This window comes from Gasterosteus aculeatus, chromosome 20 (genome assembly GCF_964276395.1).
Source record: "Gasterosteus aculeatus chromosome 20, fGasAcu3.hap1.1, whole genome shotgun sequence".
In the NCBI taxonomy this organism is placed as follows: Eukaryota; Metazoa; Chordata; class Actinopteri; order Perciformes; family Gasterosteidae; genus Gasterosteus; species Gasterosteus aculeatus.
Window position 1 is genome coordinate 10,936,903 of NC_135707.1, and position 18,913 is coordinate 10,955,815.

An 18,913-nucleotide genomic window follows, 5' to 3' on the forward strand; every position below is an offset into this window, starting at 1 on the left:
TGATAGAGGAGTATTGTTCCATTTCTTTTTTGTTTTCCAAAAAAAAACAAAAGCAGTGGGGTAAAAAGGATATAAAAACACTGTTGAGAGCTGAGGTAATTAAAGATTCTTATTTGTTTTTTTCTTTTTACTTAATTGTGCACTCCCGTAGCCTGAATGATCAAGCTCCCTCGAGATCCCCAACGCATCATATCAAAACATTTACGTGAGGGAAAACAAAAGTTGACGTACAGGATTGAGCTGCCAAGCCTGCAGTTTAGTAGATTACTCTTCTTGCCTGAGCTGTAATGATGTATCAGGAACATGCTGCGGTACGAACACAGCAGTCAATCTTGACAGGAACTAAAACAATTATTCAGTAACGAGACGAACATACCTTGACAGCTCCTGATGGAGAATCGCCAGCCTAATTGAACACGGCTTTGTGAAACATTGGGATTTATCTCAAGGCAGTCAGGCCATTGGCGAGGCGGAATATTATAGGTCGTAATGTAACCTCTCAGAGTAAATATTTATTTTGTGTTGTACAGTAACAACACGTACAATCATTTGTCCTGAGCCAGACCACATCCGTCTTCATCAAAAATGGGACATTTCTATTGGGGAACAATAATTTCATATTATACCCCTCTGTTATACATGTGTGTGTCTAACTGAGCTATATGTGCTGCCTTCGCTGACTTCCTTTTTTGAGACTGATGTGACGAATCGTGCTCCAGGGAAAAGCAGAAGCTGGAAGCAGAACTCGGATGTATAAATAACGCCCGTGTGTACGCATGCAAGCCCAGTCGCTATTTGTGTAATTCACAAGACAGCGAGAACAGGGAAGCCAATGCAAAGTTTGAAGAGGTTTATGATCTACGCACAGTGAACATTAGAAGACAAAGTTACACAAAGGCACAGAGAACTCAGACCTTGTTATTGTAATAAAGGAAATACCATCCATCTTTTCTTGTGTTCTGACTTTAGTCCAGAGAAAAAAATATCTTGAGTTGGGAAATATCTTGATTACGATTAGATTAATCACAAGGAAAGTTGTTCCAAAGGGTCGTGTTGCCTAGATTTTATAATTAGTATAAAGCAACTTTAGTTTGGGAAAGTTTTCTCTGAATACAGATTGTAATTATTGGAAACTGCAGGCCGGAATGTGACACTATACTATGGAAAATCAAATGAGGAGAAGAATTGCTTTGTAGCAGCAGCTTAGTCTCTCTCTCTCTCTCTCTCTCTCTCTCTCTCTCTCTCTCTCTCTCTCTCTCTCTCTCTCTCTCTCTCTCTCTCTCTCTCACAAATACTGTGAGCTGAGCTTCAATCCAAGAGAAAATAGGATTACAGTCTGGCCCCAGATATGGCTTTACATCCTGAAGACATGACCATGCTAAATACTACTCAGTACAATCCCATTGCAAGGATTCCCAGGGACTAACTTTGAAACTCTTTGTGTCGGGGGGGGGGGCGCAATCTGGAGAATGTTAACAGCGCACATGATGCTGTGTGTTTGGGTGACAATGTGAGCGTGTGCTGCTTCTGCCCCAGTGCCACAGTGAGTGGCTGTCGTCCTCCAGGCGAAAAACATCTTTGTCAGTTCAATTGTTGTCTCTAAATTAATTTCCACCTGCAGGACAACAAAAAAAACTAGAACAAGGGTGAAGTTGAAAAAAACAATGAGAGGTCCAAGACAACAGAGGGAGATGTATGTTGATATTTAAGACATGACTTAAATGTATACATATAATGTTTATATTGTAATTTTCTTCTGTTTGGCTTCTTCGGCTTTCCATGCTGAGGAATATAAACAATAGAGACATAAAATCAGAGAGAGAAATATATTATATGACATTTTCATGAGAGGTAAATTGAATGTGACTTGTGCAATACAATTCAAAGAATTTTGTTTTAAATATCTGCTATAGTGACGAGTACTGTTCAACCAGAAACTCTGTCATAGTGTATTTGTCTGCTCTGACCTTCTCATTTTAGACTAATTCGCCTCGCAGTTCAAAGGGAAGATCCGACTCTCTCCTCGGCTGCCGGACGTCCCCGACTCTCTCAGCTGCCTGCTGGGTGACAGATTGCATCTCAGGAAAAATTACCTTTGTGATGCATTCAAATGTAAATGATATATCAAACAGGAGCTCATCGTGGGTTGGTGGGTTTGTTTTTTGCAGACCTGAGGGTAGCCTGGTAGTCTCCACATATTCCTTTCCTGATGCAATCGGTGGTCAAACGAGTATGAAGGGGAAGGAAGAGGGGAAGACAGGATGTCCTGGTACAGATCCCCGTCTCTCACGTCTTCATACAGATGGCTTTGAGAATCCACAGGGAGTTGGGTGACCCCTTGAAGGTTATAAGGAAACACACAGGCAACATATGAATAATTGTAGTTAACAATAAGATAAATCTGAAAAAAAACTGCCAAGTTGAAAGAATAACAATAAATTGAAATGGGACTGTTTCATATGTTGAAAACGAGGTGCTTTGTTTACTCTGAGGGATGTTTGTGTCTCACCGAGCCTACGCATTTCCTCAGGTAGTGGACTCAGAGGCGGAATGTAGTCACCAGTGGGGTAATAACGATGGGAAGTTTCCTGCAATTAGAAAGACAGATGAGATATGTATAATATTAGCCTTGGCTTATGTAACTTTAGGTAAATGACAAAGCCACATGTGTTGCATCACAGCAGAGGGGGTTAAAGGGAATTCTCGGAGGCCCGTTCTTCTGCATTGTTTTATCATCAGCCTGAAGATTAAACCATATTTTCTTTTGTATTTCACACTGTGATAAAAACCTTATATCAGGCTGCAGGTCCAATACGTCAAAACTTTCTGCATTCAAGGCTAGATATCAAAAGAGGGAGATGTTGAATTTGTTTCTTTGGTAATTTCAAAGCTTAGTGGTTTACTGTGTCAAATGAGGGGAAAGGCAAAGCATCCTCCGTGGGGATTTGAGGTTTCATTACACCCCATCCAGACAGCAGATATCTGTTTCCTTCTACCACGCTCAACAATTTTCTTCAAGGTTCAGATCCTCGTTGGCTTTTTTAATGTACAAAATGATCATTTCTCAGGGGGATCAATATGCATTTTGAATGCTAATTGTGAGGTATTGATCTCTGTTCCATCTCTATGCACATCTAAAGGGTCCATTAGTTCATCCATTTTCCCTGTTATGGCTGAATTCTCCACTTCCTTCTCTGTCAGATCCCATCACCCACCGTCTCACCTCTTTCCCCCCCCCCCGTCTGTTTACTCAGCCCTTCTGTGTCTCTCGGCAGCTCTTTTCTCTTTGTCTCATCCCTCTCTTTCCTTTCTTCCTCCTCTTTCCCGCTCTTACCGCTGCATAGCTCTCGTAGACATGGCTGTCTGTTTCGGACCCAGAGTCGATGAGGAGGGTGCGCTGGGCTGCGGCGTTGATCTTTTCCCTGCTCTCATACTTGTTGGAGTTGCTGTCGGTCGACTGAGCGGACCTGCGAGGAACGATCGGATTGTGTCATTGCTTGTTAACTTTCCTGATTTATTCCTCATTTCCTGATCCACAATGTGAACGACCAGAGATGCTGAAAACACGACGGAGAAAAGACTCAGCACACAGCATTTTGTTTACTGCATTCATTAAATTGTTAACAATCATTTTTTTTCATGTGGCTCATGTGCAGGTTCATTGAAGGATTGTGGTGTGAGTTTGGTGACACTAATACGAGCAGATATTAACAGAGGCTTCTGCTTTTGCATGCCTGGCAGTTTTTTAATAGCCGGTTCAGCCAATAGTCTTTGACTTCTTAAAGTGGATTGGATGTGGGTCTTTTTTATTACTTCTACTGAAGGGCCTTAACTCACCCCCCATGTTCACTCTTCTTTCCATCCGGCGTACTGCCTCCTATCGCCCCTGCAGGGGGGACAGAAACAGGAGGGAGGGGGCTTAGTTACTGAAAATGATCGGAGTAAAAAAAGTTAGAGATTAGAGAGTGAAAGACAACTACGCTGTACATGTAAAAAACAGAGGGCGGTAAGGAACGAAAAAGCAAAGATATTAGAGGGAGAACCTGACAGTTTGACCGAAGAACAAATATGAAGAGACAGAAGGAGAGATGAGGACGTAACGCAAGCCAATAGGATGAAAGATGTGGACAAAACACAGAAATGTGGCAGCAGGTAGAACCTCAGACAAAAAGCAGAAGGAGAGGAGACAGGATAGACGGATAGAAAGAAGTTAAGATGAGAAGAGAGTGAGAGGCTGCGCTGACAATTGCGGCATGGTACTGGAGTAATCTCTTTAGGGTTCCGTTGAGGAATGGGGACAATTATAATGCCAGAGAGTTATGGAGAAAAAACGGTCACACCGGTAGATTAAAAAAAAAAGATTGTGGTTACCTGTCTGGCCCTGCTTTTTTTTCCACCTCACTCCAAAGAAGATACCCAGTGAATTAAAAAACAGCAGGACTCCAACTGCTGTTAAATAGGCTGGCAGTCTATCTGGATCTAGTTTGAGAAAATATTAGAAACATTGTCTCAATGCCTAACAATGAAAGTTAAAAGACAAGAAATATGTCAGAGACAGGCCCAACCGTGTCTTTATTGATTAAAGACTATCAGAAGGGAAAACGCATGGGTGGGTGCCATGACAACTGCTCTCCTAGAGCAAACATTACCAGCCTAGGAGGCGCATACATTAACATGATTTAGCCAAATGAAGCTAGCCGCTGTGCAAACAGCAATTTCCAACTGCCTGTGAGAGCTTTTGCAGCAAGTTGTGATAAAGCACTTACTCTCTGAGACAGCAACAGTTGGGACTTCTTTGATATCTGGCCTCTCTGCATAGAAAGACAGGCAATAACAAAAGCTCATATTCCACATTTCTGCATAATACACTCATTCTCATGACTTATAGATGATCAGATGGTTGCACAGCACAGCCCTTTTGGTGTCAAGCTGGGGTTACTCTCAACTGACCCTTGGTGGTGATGGTCAGTACTGCATTGTTGTCAGCAAAGCCACTCTCTCCCATTGCATTGTGGGCATTGACTGAGAAGTTGTAGGTGGTGATGGGCTGCAGCCCGGTGACCGTGAAAAATGTTGCTCCTGGAGGAAAGACGTCCATGTACAGGAAGCTGTCTGACTTATCCCAACGGTATCTGTCAACCAAAGGGCACTGTTGAGTACAATTGTAATATCACGGAAGAATGTCATCCTCACACCTTCACCCTGAGGAAGGCATTATGAAGAGTCAACACGTATTGCAACCTCTGCCATCGACGTGCAAATGTGTTTGATGGGATAAATGTTGGCATACAGCGTTAAGGACTTTGAGAGGGCTGCTATGTAAATACAAGCCCATTTAAATCCTTCCTGGACATCTCACCTTATACGAAATCCTTGAAACAGACCACCATCGAAACCACTGATCCACTCCAGAGTGACTGAGTCGTGGGAGACGGCAAGTTGGCGGAACATCGAGGGAGGATCTGGGTGATCTGAGAGAGAAAGGAAAAGAGGAATGTGTAAAAAAGAAAACATGCTTTCGATCTTCTGCAGACCCTAAAATAACACCTGAGGCCCTGCTGGCCGATAGGAACGTGCCCCTCGTACGGCCTCTTTAGAGCGGTTACAAATAGACATATTGATATTATTAGAAGAAAGTGCAGGGATGATGTTCTTCTTGACTTAAGTAGAAGAGGAAGAAAGATAATAAAGATATTTGGTTGTATTTCTTTTTTGTAAAAACATATTATTACATATATGTGTATCAGAAGGAGTTAAAGAAGGATGATCCCCATTTTTTTTTAAAAGTATATCTCTTCTTTATCACAGTTTATTCCAAAGAGCAGATTTTTAGATGCACAGCAATATATTTGTGTGCGCTAATCGTCATCTGCTTTTTCGGGAAACATGGTTGGTGGCTGAGCCGCCTAAAAAATGGCTACCTTGTCCAACTTATTAGAGCAAAGCCATGCAATAAGGATGAGGCCTCTTGATTATTATCAATATTGTGAATACAGATCAAAGCAGGCTAACCAGGCCTTCGGTCAGGCTCTGCCTAAGTGAGGGCAGTAAAGGAAAACTGGATTATTTTCCATTTGGGGCATAGAAAGGAGGGTAGTTTTGAGGGCAGAAGGAGCGATAATCAAAAGGCAAGAAGGGGGAGAGATAGTTGAGCAGCAACCATAAGAAGGGGATGCTCCACTCGTCTCTGGCTCCAGGCTGCTGCCCAGTTTACTGAGTAAATAATTCCCACTATCAGCTCTGCTCGTATGATTCCTGGGCAAAGAGGTCAGCCGAATTCGGATTTTGTTCCCTTCAAATCTAAAAAACACGCTTCTCTCTTCCTCTCGAGCTCTAGCACGATAAGGAGGCATATCAAATCTATTAGAACTGCGCCAGATTAATTATGAATATTCACGGCACTAACAAAGTGACTGGGGAAAAACAGGGCCAATATTAGCCTGTATTTTACGGTCTTTATACTAAACATTAAATGTGTCCAATGATAGCTGTGGGCCTTCGCTGTGTTGATAATGGCGGTGGTGCAAGGATGCACTAGTACCTTGAAGCTGTACAATGCTCAGGACGCCGGGAGAGAGAAGCCTATCACTGCAGCCTTATCTGAGGAGTTGAGTACCGCTATAGGAGAAATGATAAGGTAACTGAAAGGAGGAGCAACGGCTCTCTCCAGTTTACGGAATTCTGCCTTTTTTCAAACTACTGTAATGTTGCTGGAAAAGGCTGATAAACCTCGGACAAAGCAGCACAGACGCAATTATTTTGAGATGCTTCCAAATTAGAACCAAAGGAATATTTTGTGCTCCGCTGCCAAGTACGTGATATGCATAATACATGCTTTGTGCTCTAACTACTGACTGATCATTTGCCGTTCTTTTAAAAATGCATCAGGGGATTTCTTGACCACTAAGAAGCAGAAAGGCATCTCTTTCTGTATACAATAATGCAGATTTAGCCGCAAAACTACATATACATATACATCCCCATCTACACTATCCAGTGTTTTATATGTCAATTCAGGGCTAGTGTAGAAACATGGTGGTTTGTAAAAAAAAATGGCTCATTATGCTCATTGTTTGGCAACGAAAACATAGTAATTACTAATTTCACAGGATTATAAACAAAAGCAAACCAGCTTATTAATAATACCCCAATCCTTGTAATATACATGTGACCCACTAAATGCTACACATTATTCCTTTAACCATATGTTCTATTTACAGGCTAGATCTCCTTAACAACAAGTGGCTAAACGCTGATGAAGCTTTGTAGTGACTTGGTATTACAAGTCAACATTATACTTACTACAGTAGGTCATTCAATGGGAATTTTAAAAAATGACACAAAACAATTTTTCCTAAATTTAGTGTTACGTGTTACTCAAACGGAAATGATACAATTATTCATCATTTGAAGCTTCATAAATCTTTGAAATACCTTTTCAATTAATCCAATATATGCATTTTTTACAACACTGAGACAACCTCAGTCACCCAGAGACACACTCCCTTACACACAGAACCTACAAATGTACAAAAAATGAAGTACTTTTGCTGACGAGCTTGATGTCTAGGGTGTCTTCCCCAAGTGAGTTGCGAGCCGTGCATCTGAAGATAGTGTAGTCCAGAGATGCACTCACATTCACAACTCGAACTGTGCTGGTGTGAAAGGAGCCATCCTTTACGGTCCGCTCCTCATACCTGCAGCCCGCACACAAACACACACATAGCAAGGGAGAGATAAATCCTGAGCAGCTAGACAGCAGGGATGGTGATGTCCTGCGGATTGCACTAAGTCTCCCAATTTCACACATCAAAAGAAGCATTAAACAGGTATTTGCATAGCAAAAAGCGAGGAATAAAATGCACTGCATCTGATTCAGTGGTGAATGAGCAAGAAATGGCAAAAGAAAAAATAAGATAACATTAGTAAAAAGCATAATAGAATCGTGAGGATTCATCATAATGCAAACCAAATGCTGACAGTGGCACCGGAGTTAATACGAGTGCTGCAGGGATGTATTTTTTTTAGGCCAACCAGGGAAGTATCTCGCTGGTTCCCTCAAAAAAGAAAGATGAGTTCTCAATGGATTTGGATAATTATAGAAAAGCTCTGCAGCAAACACAAGTTTATGTGTTTTACACGTTTTATGTAAAATACCTGAATACAATCTGCAGGAGCAAAAAGCTGATGTTAGATCACAGTTGACATTGGAACAAAGTTGTTAAGACAGAGCATATATGACACTCTAGCTCAGCCTATAAGCCAGTTGATCACAACCACATTTTTGGTGACATATAGAAGCCTCAAAATTCACAAGAATTGATGTTCTTCAGCTTGTGCCAAACACAGACCTTTTCACGCATTTAACCAGAAACCTGCTAAAAAAAAACCATCGACTTCAGGTACAGGAACAGGAAGCCCAATAATGCGGAATCAATTTGGAGCTTTAGAACACTCTGAGCTCTATAGTGAAAGAAATCATATGAAACTACATAATGCATATTCTTTGACCTGGGGTTTGCAAAGTCCATGCGTAGACCGTTTTTTTCCCAAGAGAAGTTGACGCAAGGAATTCCTTCTGCCCGACACACCATCTCAGCTGTAGAAGTTCCGTCCCCTCTACTTGCCACCTTGGTCCACTGGGCTCCTTTCAGTACCTCTGGTTTGACTACAAGATGTGATTGAGGTTATTCATGCGGAAACAGAAGTAAATGTAACAAAATTACGTGCATTTTACTCTAAATGTATTTTTGTTCCCTTCTAATAATGACAATAAATACCACAAACTAACATTGCACCACCAGCTGGATGGTAACGGTGGCAGGGGATGCTATGTCATTATTGGCTGTGCACTGGTAAAGACCAGCATGAGCCCGAGTAACATTATGGATGGTCAGAAGGCCAGATTCATCATGCTGGTTCTCCTCTCCCATCTCCACCTCATCTTCTCCCTGTGGAAGACAAAACGAGGGAGGGATAAATAGCAGACAGCAGTTCTCCGTCAAAACACGCTCCACTCTTCCCGGCTGAGAGCTCGCGTACGGTAAACAGTGCGGGAGCAGACGGTTGAGCAGGAAACCATCAGCGCTGGAGGTGAGGATGGTAAGAGCGCCGGGGGACAGAGGACAGACAACGACAGCGCCAGGGGTTGGAGAGCTTCAGGGGGAAGCAAAGGGAGGGGCTGTGCAGGTAGAAAGCGGGAAAGAAACCACTGCCGGAGGGGGTGGGGTGGGGGTGGGGCGGTTAGACCGGAGAGGGCATCAGTAGATACAGAGACCACGCCACATTGACGAATGTGCCCTTTAGTCATGCAGCGGTAATGAAAGCTATTTTTCTGGATTTGGGCTGTGTGTGGAGCAGGGAGAGGTGGGGTGGAAGGATAGTTAGAGCCAGTGAAATATGGTGCATCTCTGCGTTTAGAAAGGCCAGTGATAAACGGTAGGAACGGATAGAATAATGGAAGGCCAGCCGGAAAAATAAAAGCTTATTCAGGGAATGACGGTGTTTCTTGGTACATGGGTCCGACCTCTCACCAGCCATTCCCAAGTGAACATGTCAGATACGATGGGGTTGGCGTCTGCCACACATATCAGGTCGGCTGTTTCCCCCAGGTTCACTACTACAGGGTCTTTCTCTGCCTCCACACTGGGAGCATCTGAAAGTAGAAAAAAGGGACAAGGCCAAAGGTTTACATGCCAGCTTGGGACAAATCATTTGCCAATCCATTAAACAGGCATGCTGCATTGCCATATTTAAGTGTACACTTTTTTTGTATTTGAACTTCTTCATAACCCTGTCTTAAATGGCCTCTGTGCTCCACATACAATGCCATTAACCTCTCAATCTGTAAAAAACTGAGAATGTGTCATTTGACCCAGAAGGCCCTCCACTCAAAGCACATTCCCATTTTGACAATGACAGACTGACCAGTTGCCCTTTCTTCATTAAGCCCTCTCATTCCTGATTGCCTGGCTCCTCTTCTTGTCAATATTCACCCTTAAATCAAAAGCTTTTTGCACTTCCCATGGGTGATGTGTACTTGCAACATTTACGCCATTAGTGCTTACTTAGTCTGAACGTATGTTCTCGCTTGAAGAACACTGGTGGGAACACCTGGGTGAGATCCACCCATCTTGGCCCGCTAACCCAGGCCGACATTGTTAAGTGGGCTACACCGCCACCCATAAAAGCTACTACAATCCTCCATACATAATGAATACCTACAACTGTCAAGCCCAGTCGGATCAGGACGACGGAATCCATTAGGCTCGTACCGTGGGCTTTAGTGAAGCAGGCAGACCTACATTTTCAACACTTCCATTATTAAATCATCAGTATGGGGGCAGAGGGCCTGGAGCTTGAGGCTGGGCCTGGGGCAGCAGTGGAGATGCAAGGCCTTGCATGGAGGCCTAATAAATGTAGCATGTGCGCTGGGTAGGGAATGAAAGTCAATGGTGATGTATATCAGCGTGTGTGTGTGGGGATGCAGATAAATACTGATATTTGGCAGCTTTGAACCATTAAAAAAAAACATTTCAGAAACAAACAAATTTAAAAATTCAATGCACGAAATGGACAATTGTATGCAACAAGAAGTACGCTGGTTCCTTTTGAAGGCTGAGGGCTTTTCAACACAGATGAATTATGTGGTTGAATTGTGATAGACAGCACAACTGATGATCTATCAAAGACAAATCAAAATCATGAATCGAATGGTAGTAAAATAATGTTTTTTTCAAACAGTCCTGTTTCTATTTTGGAGCCATCCTTTCATGTTCATCTCTTTTTCTATTTCTTTGTTTTACTTTAACAAATCCATAGGAATTATTGTAAATAATTAAGCTGGCTTATACAAGTAACTAGAAATGATCAGGTTGGGGAAAATTTAGTCAAGTTGCAGCTGCTTCCCATTTCATCCTTAAGACGTGAAGGAATCGCAGGCATGTGCATCCCTATTTTCACTTGTAGAAAAAAGTTTGAATGCATCAACTTATTTGTCTTAAAATGCAGGTAAAAAGGTCCTTACACTGAACATCCAGCGTTATGGAGATTTCGTTGGAACCTTCATCATTGGTACAGTTGACCCTGTAAACTCCTGCATCTCTCCTCGTCACATTCTCGATCTCCAGTCCGTTTTTGTCTGTCTGGTAGTAGTGCAGGTTCCCCGCTTTCCAGAAAAACATGGAAGCACACACACACACACACACACACACACACACACACACACACACACACACACACACACACACACACACACACACATGTGGAAAACAACAAAATTAAGTATGCATTACACACTCATCAGCTGAGTGTCCTCTGGCCACTGGTCGCTAAGTGACATCTAATCCTGCATTATTGATTGGCCAAGCGGGATTCCCACATCAAGCCAACCTTAGGCTGCATGATAGACACCCTCTGTACCACAGCAGTGAAAATGTAATAGGTACGTTTCCACATGCAGTCATTTCATGTGTGTGTGTGTGTGTGTGTGGGGGGGGGATGTATGGCGGAGCCAACAGAGAGAACAGAGAAGGAGCGTGGGTGCAGCTGGGCCCTGATGACACCGGCCTCGAGGAGAAACCAGGTTTAGAACGGTTGTGTTGTATTCAGGGAGACAGCAAACCTCATTTAGGCTGCATACATTAAACCCATAATGAGAATCACATTTGGCAGGGTCCCATGCTGGCTAACCTGCCATGTTTTATTCAGACCCTGAATGGCAGAGCTGAGTGCTCACTTGCTGGCTCAGCTCAACTAGGACCTGGTTTATAAAGCCATCACACAGCGTTGGATCACCTTTGACCAGCTTTCCCCTGGGGTTCAGCCACTTGCAGGAGAGCTTCTCTGGGTTAGCTGAGACCAGCAGTGGGATGGTTGCCATGTCATCCTCCTGCACCTGAATGTGCACTGGCTGCTCGGGGCTGAACTCTGGTGGGTCTGACACAAAGAAACAGCAAGCAAATCCAGCGGGGACACGTTGGATATACTTCAGAAATACACGCGCAGAGGCAATACAAACTCCGGCCCACAGACTGACAAGAACCAGCGAAAGAGAATACAAAGACACACAAAAGATGTTGAGCATGAAAGCCGAAAGAGACACTAATGAGAGTCAAACCAGTAGATGGTCGACATCCCAGCAATAATTCCAGATCCAACCAACTTCCCATAGTTAGACAACGGGGGCGTGAGGCAACGCGCGAGTGAGAGCGACAGGCATTAAAACAACGAGTGACAGTACTGTTGTCCGACTGCAGCGCCGCACAAACGCACTGTGACATTCCTTCATGCTCATACACAGTACCAAGCTTTGAAGCAGCGGCTGGCTGCTGCCTGTGAAATGACATCAAACACAAACATGGCCATGCAGCAAAGCAAATGCACAATTAGGACACACTGCCACAGCGCTCAGCAGACCCACAAATTGCAACAAAAGGCTTTTGGTAAACAAAAAACAACACGTACACACACACACACACACTATGAGCTGACATTTCTTTGCAAAAGTACACCAGTAAAGCAGCTTACATCGGCACCATCATAGATCATCATTATGCTTGAGCGTCATGCAAAACACATCTGCTGGTCAGTCGCCAAGACAAAAGAAGGAAACAAACCAAGTATGCAAGAAACACAAATAATTACACCTTATACTTACAAAGCACATTAAGTTTGAAGAATGTGTTAGTCGCCTCCACCAGCACGGGACTGTAGGACTGGCAGATGACCCTGTGGTTGTGATGCTGGGAGCTCAGATTCAGGGATAGAGTACTGTGCACCGACACGCCACCGAACTGGGCACTCCTGGGTGGCTGCTCCACTCCCTGGAATCTAGTACACGGATTGCATTTAGATCAAGTTCACCTCAATCGGACACAATTTGACACAAGATTAGCCATATAATGTCCACATGCACGCGTGTCCTTGTCTGCAATGCCCCCCCCCCCATGCCTTGACGAACCTGAGTCCGCCCAGGCTCCAGGATATGTTGGCTTTAGGGTTACTACTTCCTGCCTGGCACTCCAGAGTCAACATCTGGCCCCGACGTAGCACCTCAAGATCGGTTGAAATCTTCATACTTACTGCTGTAACTGGAAAAACCATGAAGAAAACTGAATCTGAACTGACCGCCAATATCGTGACAAAGAGTACGAAACGATGTAGAAACAATCTGTGAAAGGGTCCATGTATCGGATATTGCGCCTTTCTCTCAGCTGAGTTAAGAGTGGAGCAAAGATCTGGTTGCGTGTGGGAGTCAGAGCTCCCGTCCAACTCACAGTTAACCTTGAGCTGAGTGTGGGCCGAGATAGTCTGCATTGCCTCGTTTGTGGCATCGCAGCGGTAGGTGGCCATGTTGTCGCTTGCGGTCAGGACCAGGAGCAGTTCTCGAGCGGCACCCCGATCAAAGGAGGTCTGCTTCAGAGCGTTAGACACCACCTTCCCATTCTAAAAGGGGATGGAAATATGTTCATAAAGAAGTGTGTATTCACTCCGTACAACACACACGCACACACACACACACACACACACACACACACACAGAGAGACGTGCACTGACAGAGCACACTAACCTTGAACCAAGTCAGAGTCCCAGTGGGATTCCCGCCAGTCGAGAAGCAGATGAGGCGGACGGTGGTCCCCGAACGGAGGGGGACGTCTTGAGGGGGAGTTTCGAGCCACACCTTTTGAGGGGGATCTGTTATAAAATCATTAACAAGAGTTTGAAACACATTTGATAACACATTCTTGTCCCATTTTGCTACCATACACGTTTTGTTTTTATACTGTATTCAGAGACGTTCCCTGACAAAGCAGAGCTTTTCAAAGTTACTGTTATACAGAATATGTTTTATTTAAATTCTGTAAAGAAAACATCTGACTAAGCCCATGAAAGTAGCTACTGTCACATAATTATAATTGTGTAAAGGTACAGTGTATTGGCCCCTTTGTTTGCCCTGTGTTGAATTCATTTTAATAAAAAACATAAAACTAATTTGACTCCCCTCGAACCATGATGATGAACCAAACAATATTTTTTGATAAGAAAATGTAAAAAAAAAAAAAATCTCCTTCGCAAATTTTTACATTGGTTTTGTCTACCAAAAATGACCTTTTATAGAAATGGTGCTCTATACTCACAATAGACATTAAGTGTGGTGAACTGGGTCTTGGAGAATTGTGTGCCCTTGTTGAAAGCCTCACAGGTGATTTTCAGCCCGTCCTCCTCCCGGGAGACCGTGTGGTTCATGCTGGACATGGTTGTCATCCCACCATTGTCTCCCTACAGACACAACGCACACGTGGCAGTTCATTTGAGGGACGGACATCTTTTGTCATCGGCCTTCAGTCTTACGAGAGAGAGAAAACAAATCTGGGAGAAAAACAACCCTCTCTGGTTTGTCTTGACGAATACAGATGGCAAATTAGCTGCTGTAATGACGGATGTTGTGCGTGGCCTCTGATAAATAACCGTATTCATCCGACTGTCCTGCTTTGCATACCGTTATAAATTGAGCAAAGCACCTGCCTGATAGTAGTCATGCCTGAACAGCACATCTGGTTATTAAAGCCATTATTGTGGTGATTACTGTAAAAGCCACAGTCAGAAAGACTAACAAAGGCACCGGACAGGAGCGTCAGTCTTCATTAACCTCACACTGTTTCAGATGCATTAAAGCTCACACACAGCACGCCGAGTGCCTTGTATAAGATCAAATGAAAATGCTGCTGCCAGATGAATAAAGAGCCTGTTTAATAACGCTCATCTTCCGTGTCAGCTTTTATTCACTTTGATCTTATTAAAATACACAAAAGGGGAGATGAGTAACAGAATACTCTTTTTAGCATCAGCTGCGTATTCATTTGCAAAGCAGCGGCAGGTCTATTCTGACACGCGGCTTATGGTCACACCGTTTCTTTCTATTAAGATTTACGAGGTCACACTTCATTTCGAAAAATGTTATTTCAATTTACTGGGATGTATCTGCAATGGGTTTTGTCTCTGCCCTAAAGACACGCTTGACTTGAAGAGCAATGCTTTTGATTTGTGTTCACAAAGTTTTCTCTTTAAACGGAACGGCATAATCACCATTACGCCACACTGTATTCACGGACGCCCCCCTCCCTCCCCCCCGTCTATACAGGCCTTGACAAATAGACCTCAACTTCGCTTACTGTGTGATGTGTGGTCCCACCTCTTCCATAGTTGCGACACTGGTGTTGAGCTCCTTGTAGCCCAGCCACCAGCGAATGTGGACCGGCGGATTACTGGAGGTGGCATAGCAGTTCAGAGTCAAGTCCTGCCCCTCAACAGCTGTGGACGAACCCGACAGAGTCACCTCTGCAGGCTCAACTGTTGCACACGCAGGTGGGAAAAACACAGAGACGAGTCAGTAAAACGATATCACCCGTGAATAGCGCATCCAACAAATACCTATTCTGATCACAGTGGCGGTGCCAACTATTTTTGGACGTGAAACATTGGAGATGTATCAGAGGGGGAGAAGGAAAATCACTTTGAGTGGCAACTTGTTTTCTCAGGAGGTTTTCAATGTGGTTTCTAAAGTGAGCTTCGTCTTAACCACAGGGGGGAGACGGGGTACAATAGCTGCAGGCAAAGTGATGCAGCTGCATAAAGCCTTCAGGGGAAAACAAAGAACGGGGACTGCGCCGGCAGAACAAAGGGAAAGAAGGGTCATGTATGTATGTCTTTATTCTCATGTGAGTCTATCCCACATGAAACAGGGAATGAGATGCATGTGTGAACCACACACACACGCAAAGGCTGTTGAAATTAAGCAGGTGCCATGAGGTAAGAGAGGTGTATTCGCATCTCGCCAGTGACATTTCTTTTTGTGCCCTGCAGCTTTTGCTAGGGCCTGCAGCGCAGTCAGGCAGTCAGCAGCTCATTTCCAACATCCCTGAATGGATGACTATGAGGCATGGCACAAGGGGGTTTTGGGGGTCTTAAGGAGGGGCACTGGAGTATAACTTCAGACACCTTTCCGTAGTGTGAGTGAAATATTTCCCCAAGGACCCGTTCTAGTTTAAATTCATCGTTACACAAAATAGGTGCATCAATCACACAACATTTAAAGCTCTGACTGGGCGCTGTGGTGGAAATCAGGCTCTTGATAGGCTGAATAATAATTCTGTATTTGTTTTATTGTTGCTGAAACAAACCTTTTTATATTCAGGGAGGAAATTATAATCTATTTACCATGGGCGTTACTATTGCACAAAGTGTAGGCTTTTTCGCCTCAGGATTGTGAATTGAAGCGATTCAGCTGAATTATTTTAGCAGCTATGAAAGAGCATGCAACGATACTAAGCTGGAGCCAGACAGAAATATGGGCTGCAGCCATAACAACCATTAGTTTCATTAATGATATTTGTAAAAAGAATTATGCTGGGTCAGCAAAATAGTTGGTTCTGGAGGTAAGACTTATTATATTAATTGACCTCATGTCCTCATCCTAAATTATCCATTGGTGCGAGTGCTGCCAGGGCTTCAGCGCTGTTTATTATCTCGAACACCATTTTTACTCACAGAGCACGGTGATTGTGTGGCTGACGGACAGACGGGACGGGGACAGATTCTCACTCGCACAGCAGACCACTGCCTGGTTGTCTGCTGGGGTGATCTTCAGTTTGAGGACACTTCTGGACTTCTGCGTTGTAACATCTGCTTCCCAAGTCCTGGACAAAACTTCTCCGTTCTGACAGAGATGAAAGCAGGAAATTCAACGTGGCCACATAAAGAATTCATCATGAATAACTGCAAAGTCCCATCTGGTGCAGTGAATGAAACACAGAGGCTAAATATATTGTGATACTAGTAAAATAGCTCTTTCTGTCGGTGTGACAGTGTTTCACAAAGCCTCCTCAACAGATGGTGCTGAGGATTTACCTTGGTCCAGTGGAGAGAAGCTAAAGGGTTTCCACCATGAGACACACACTCCAACACGAGTATTCTCCCCGCTTTGACATCTTCTCTCTCCAGACCTAGAATAACTGGAGGCTGAGGTGGGACTGCCAGGAAACGAGAGACAAAAATGGAAAATGGACTTGACAAAGGGGAATGGCACAGATGGAGAGAGAAAACGGAGGAGAAACGGGTGAGGGAGAAGATGGGATGTAGTAACTCAGGGTAACAGGATAGGATGACATAAAAAAAGAAACTGCAGCGCAATGAGAACACTCTTGGCAATTGAGTAGGGAGCATCCATATTTGTCGAGACGGGGCCAATAAATTGGACGCATTCAACAAGACTGTGGGATAAGAGGTCCAGATCTGATGAAAGTATTAAGTATTATGGGAGCAGTGAGCTAGATCAAGTCCATAAAGCAAAATAACAGATGTTCAAACCCTAATAAGGCAATGTGAAATATGAACAAATTACAGCCCCCTTGAATAAAACGCACGCGGTATAAATAGAGGGCAGGCTTTTGCTATTGCCGTTTCGGAGAGAACAGGCTGCAGACCCTGGGCCGGCGTGACAAATTGTCACCGTAGTAACAATCTGGCTCGCGTTGAATGGCCGGCGCGCTGGCTTTGATGGGCTGGCGCGCTGAGTAAGACTGCAGCGGTGGTCCCAAGTTCAACAGCATTAGCACAGAGAACACACTGTTTAATACAGAGCAGACAGACAGAGAGAAAGGGAGAGGTGCTCACGGTTATCGGCTGTTGTTAAAAACAGCGGCGGCGTCTAATGTGGAGGAGTATAGATAGAGACAACATGAAGTTGTCCAGTCAGCCGGTGGGTTGCACAGCGGCCCGGCTCCACTTTAATCAACCACGCGATTCAGGCCTGCGAGCAGCAGCAGGTGTATTGACTCAAACAATCAATTACTTTAACTGATCAACAAAGAAGAAAAATACTGAACCAACTGTAAAGAAGCAGTGGCTGCAGTGTCACACCGCATGCGGAACAATGGCTTTCATTGTTGCCTCGCTCAAAAAGAGGGACAAGAAAAAGGCCAAATGAAATGAGACCACTCACCTTTGTGTGCTGCAGTTACAATCTTATTACATAACGTGGAATGGTTTGCGATAATACCTTTAAGGATTCATTATTATTAACTGCGGTGGCTTCAGCCTCCCTTATTAGCTATTAAAGTGTTTTAAAAATGCCCTATTTGAAGCCTTACTGTAACTATCAATCTCAGTTGTCCTAATAGTTGGTGTAACTGTCTCGTTTAACATTGGGGAATGTGGATGATTCAAAGATTACAAAATAGAAGAATAGAGTTTATAGTGTGTACATTTTTCCCTGTTAGCAAACACTGTGGAACACATGGTTTTACTGTACAAAACATCCTTGACGTCCTGCTTTGTTCACATCAATCTCAGCCCAATAGGGGCAGCATTCTGTGATGGAGGCAGAGTCGCAGTGACTTAAAGTAGGTGTGAGTTTGCCTTCAGGTTGAATGTTTCTCCTTGGACCACTAACGCAGACCGAGTGCACGAGGCCGGATACCCTTGAGCCTCGATGAGGTTGGGTTCCTGTGCGCTTGAGTGTGTTTGTACACCGTGTTTCTTTTTTTCATGAGAGGGGGCGTTGACTGTCAGTTTGGAGAAAGGTTGAGACACTCACAGTACACGTTCACGGTCATTGTGGTCTCCACACGCCGCAAAAGGGCGGGGTTGTTGGCGTGACACGCCAGCTGCCTCCCGTTATCAGAGCTCAGAGCGGTGACCCTTTGGGAGGTAACAGTCAAACAAAGACAAACAAAGTACACATTGAGCCATAGGAAGCGCTAAGGCTCGGGGAACAAAAGTACCACAGCATTAATGTAAACACAGTATAGAGTCAAACGCACAGAGGTGCTATCAGTAGAATGTGCTTACCTATCAAAGTACTTGTTAGATTGCAAACACTGGCGCATCAATGTGCCTGCAGCATAATAATGT

General features: G+C 44.0%; 1 protein-coding gene across 3 annotated transcripts in view; it reads right to left on the reverse strand.

The window, feature by feature from the left end:
* Nucleotides 1-835: 835 nt before the first annotated feature.
* nphs1 (NPHS1 adhesion molecule, nephrin) overlaps nucleotides 836-18,913 on the reverse strand; it is a 33,743-nt gene continuing 15,665 nt past the window's right edge. For 2 of the 3 annotated variants that reach the window (XM_078095167.1, XM_078095169.1), the window contains 25 exons: nucleotides 18,597-18,700; nucleotides 16,910-17,031; nucleotides 16,550-16,718; nucleotides 15,195-15,352; nucleotides 14,140-14,281; nucleotides 13,572-13,696; nucleotides 13,278-13,446; nucleotides 12,962-13,091; nucleotides 12,659-12,831; nucleotides 11,797-11,937; nucleotides 11,027-11,167; nucleotides 9,534-9,655; nucleotides 8,792-8,951; nucleotides 8,512-8,668; nucleotides 7,546-7,697; nucleotides 5,360-5,471; nucleotides 4,951-5,132; nucleotides 4,767-4,811; nucleotides 4,372-4,479; nucleotides 3,838-3,886; nucleotides 3,335-3,467; nucleotides 2,510-2,588; nucleotides 2,171-2,337; nucleotides 1,968-2,060; nucleotides 836-1,782 (listed from right to left, as the gene is read on the reverse strand). In XM_078095167.1, the coding sequence (XP_077951293.1) occupies nucleotides 1,977-2,060; nucleotides 2,171-2,337; nucleotides 2,510-2,588; nucleotides 3,335-3,467; nucleotides 3,838-3,886; nucleotides 4,372-4,479; nucleotides 4,767-4,811; nucleotides 4,951-5,132; nucleotides 5,360-5,471; nucleotides 7,546-7,697; nucleotides 8,512-8,668; nucleotides 8,792-8,951; nucleotides 9,534-9,655; nucleotides 11,027-11,167; nucleotides 11,797-11,937; nucleotides 12,659-12,831; nucleotides 12,962-13,091; nucleotides 13,278-13,446; nucleotides 13,572-13,696; nucleotides 14,140-14,281; nucleotides 15,195-15,352; nucleotides 16,550-16,718; nucleotides 16,910-17,031; nucleotides 18,597-18,700 (3,124 nt within the window). In that variant the 3' untranslated portion in view covers nucleotides 836-1,782; nucleotides 1,968-1,976. The remainder of the gene's footprint in view (nucleotides 1,783-1,967; nucleotides 2,061-2,170; nucleotides 2,338-2,509; nucleotides 2,589-3,334; nucleotides 3,468-3,837; nucleotides 3,887-4,371; nucleotides 4,480-4,766; nucleotides 4,812-4,950; nucleotides 5,133-5,359; nucleotides 5,472-7,545; nucleotides 7,698-8,511; nucleotides 8,669-8,791; nucleotides 8,952-9,533; nucleotides 9,656-11,026; nucleotides 11,168-11,796; nucleotides 11,938-12,658; nucleotides 12,832-12,961; nucleotides 13,092-13,277; nucleotides 13,447-13,571; nucleotides 13,697-14,139; nucleotides 14,282-15,194; nucleotides 15,353-16,549; nucleotides 16,719-16,909; nucleotides 17,032-18,596; nucleotides 18,701-18,913) is intronic. The other variant, XM_078095168.1, reaches the window with a different exon arrangement.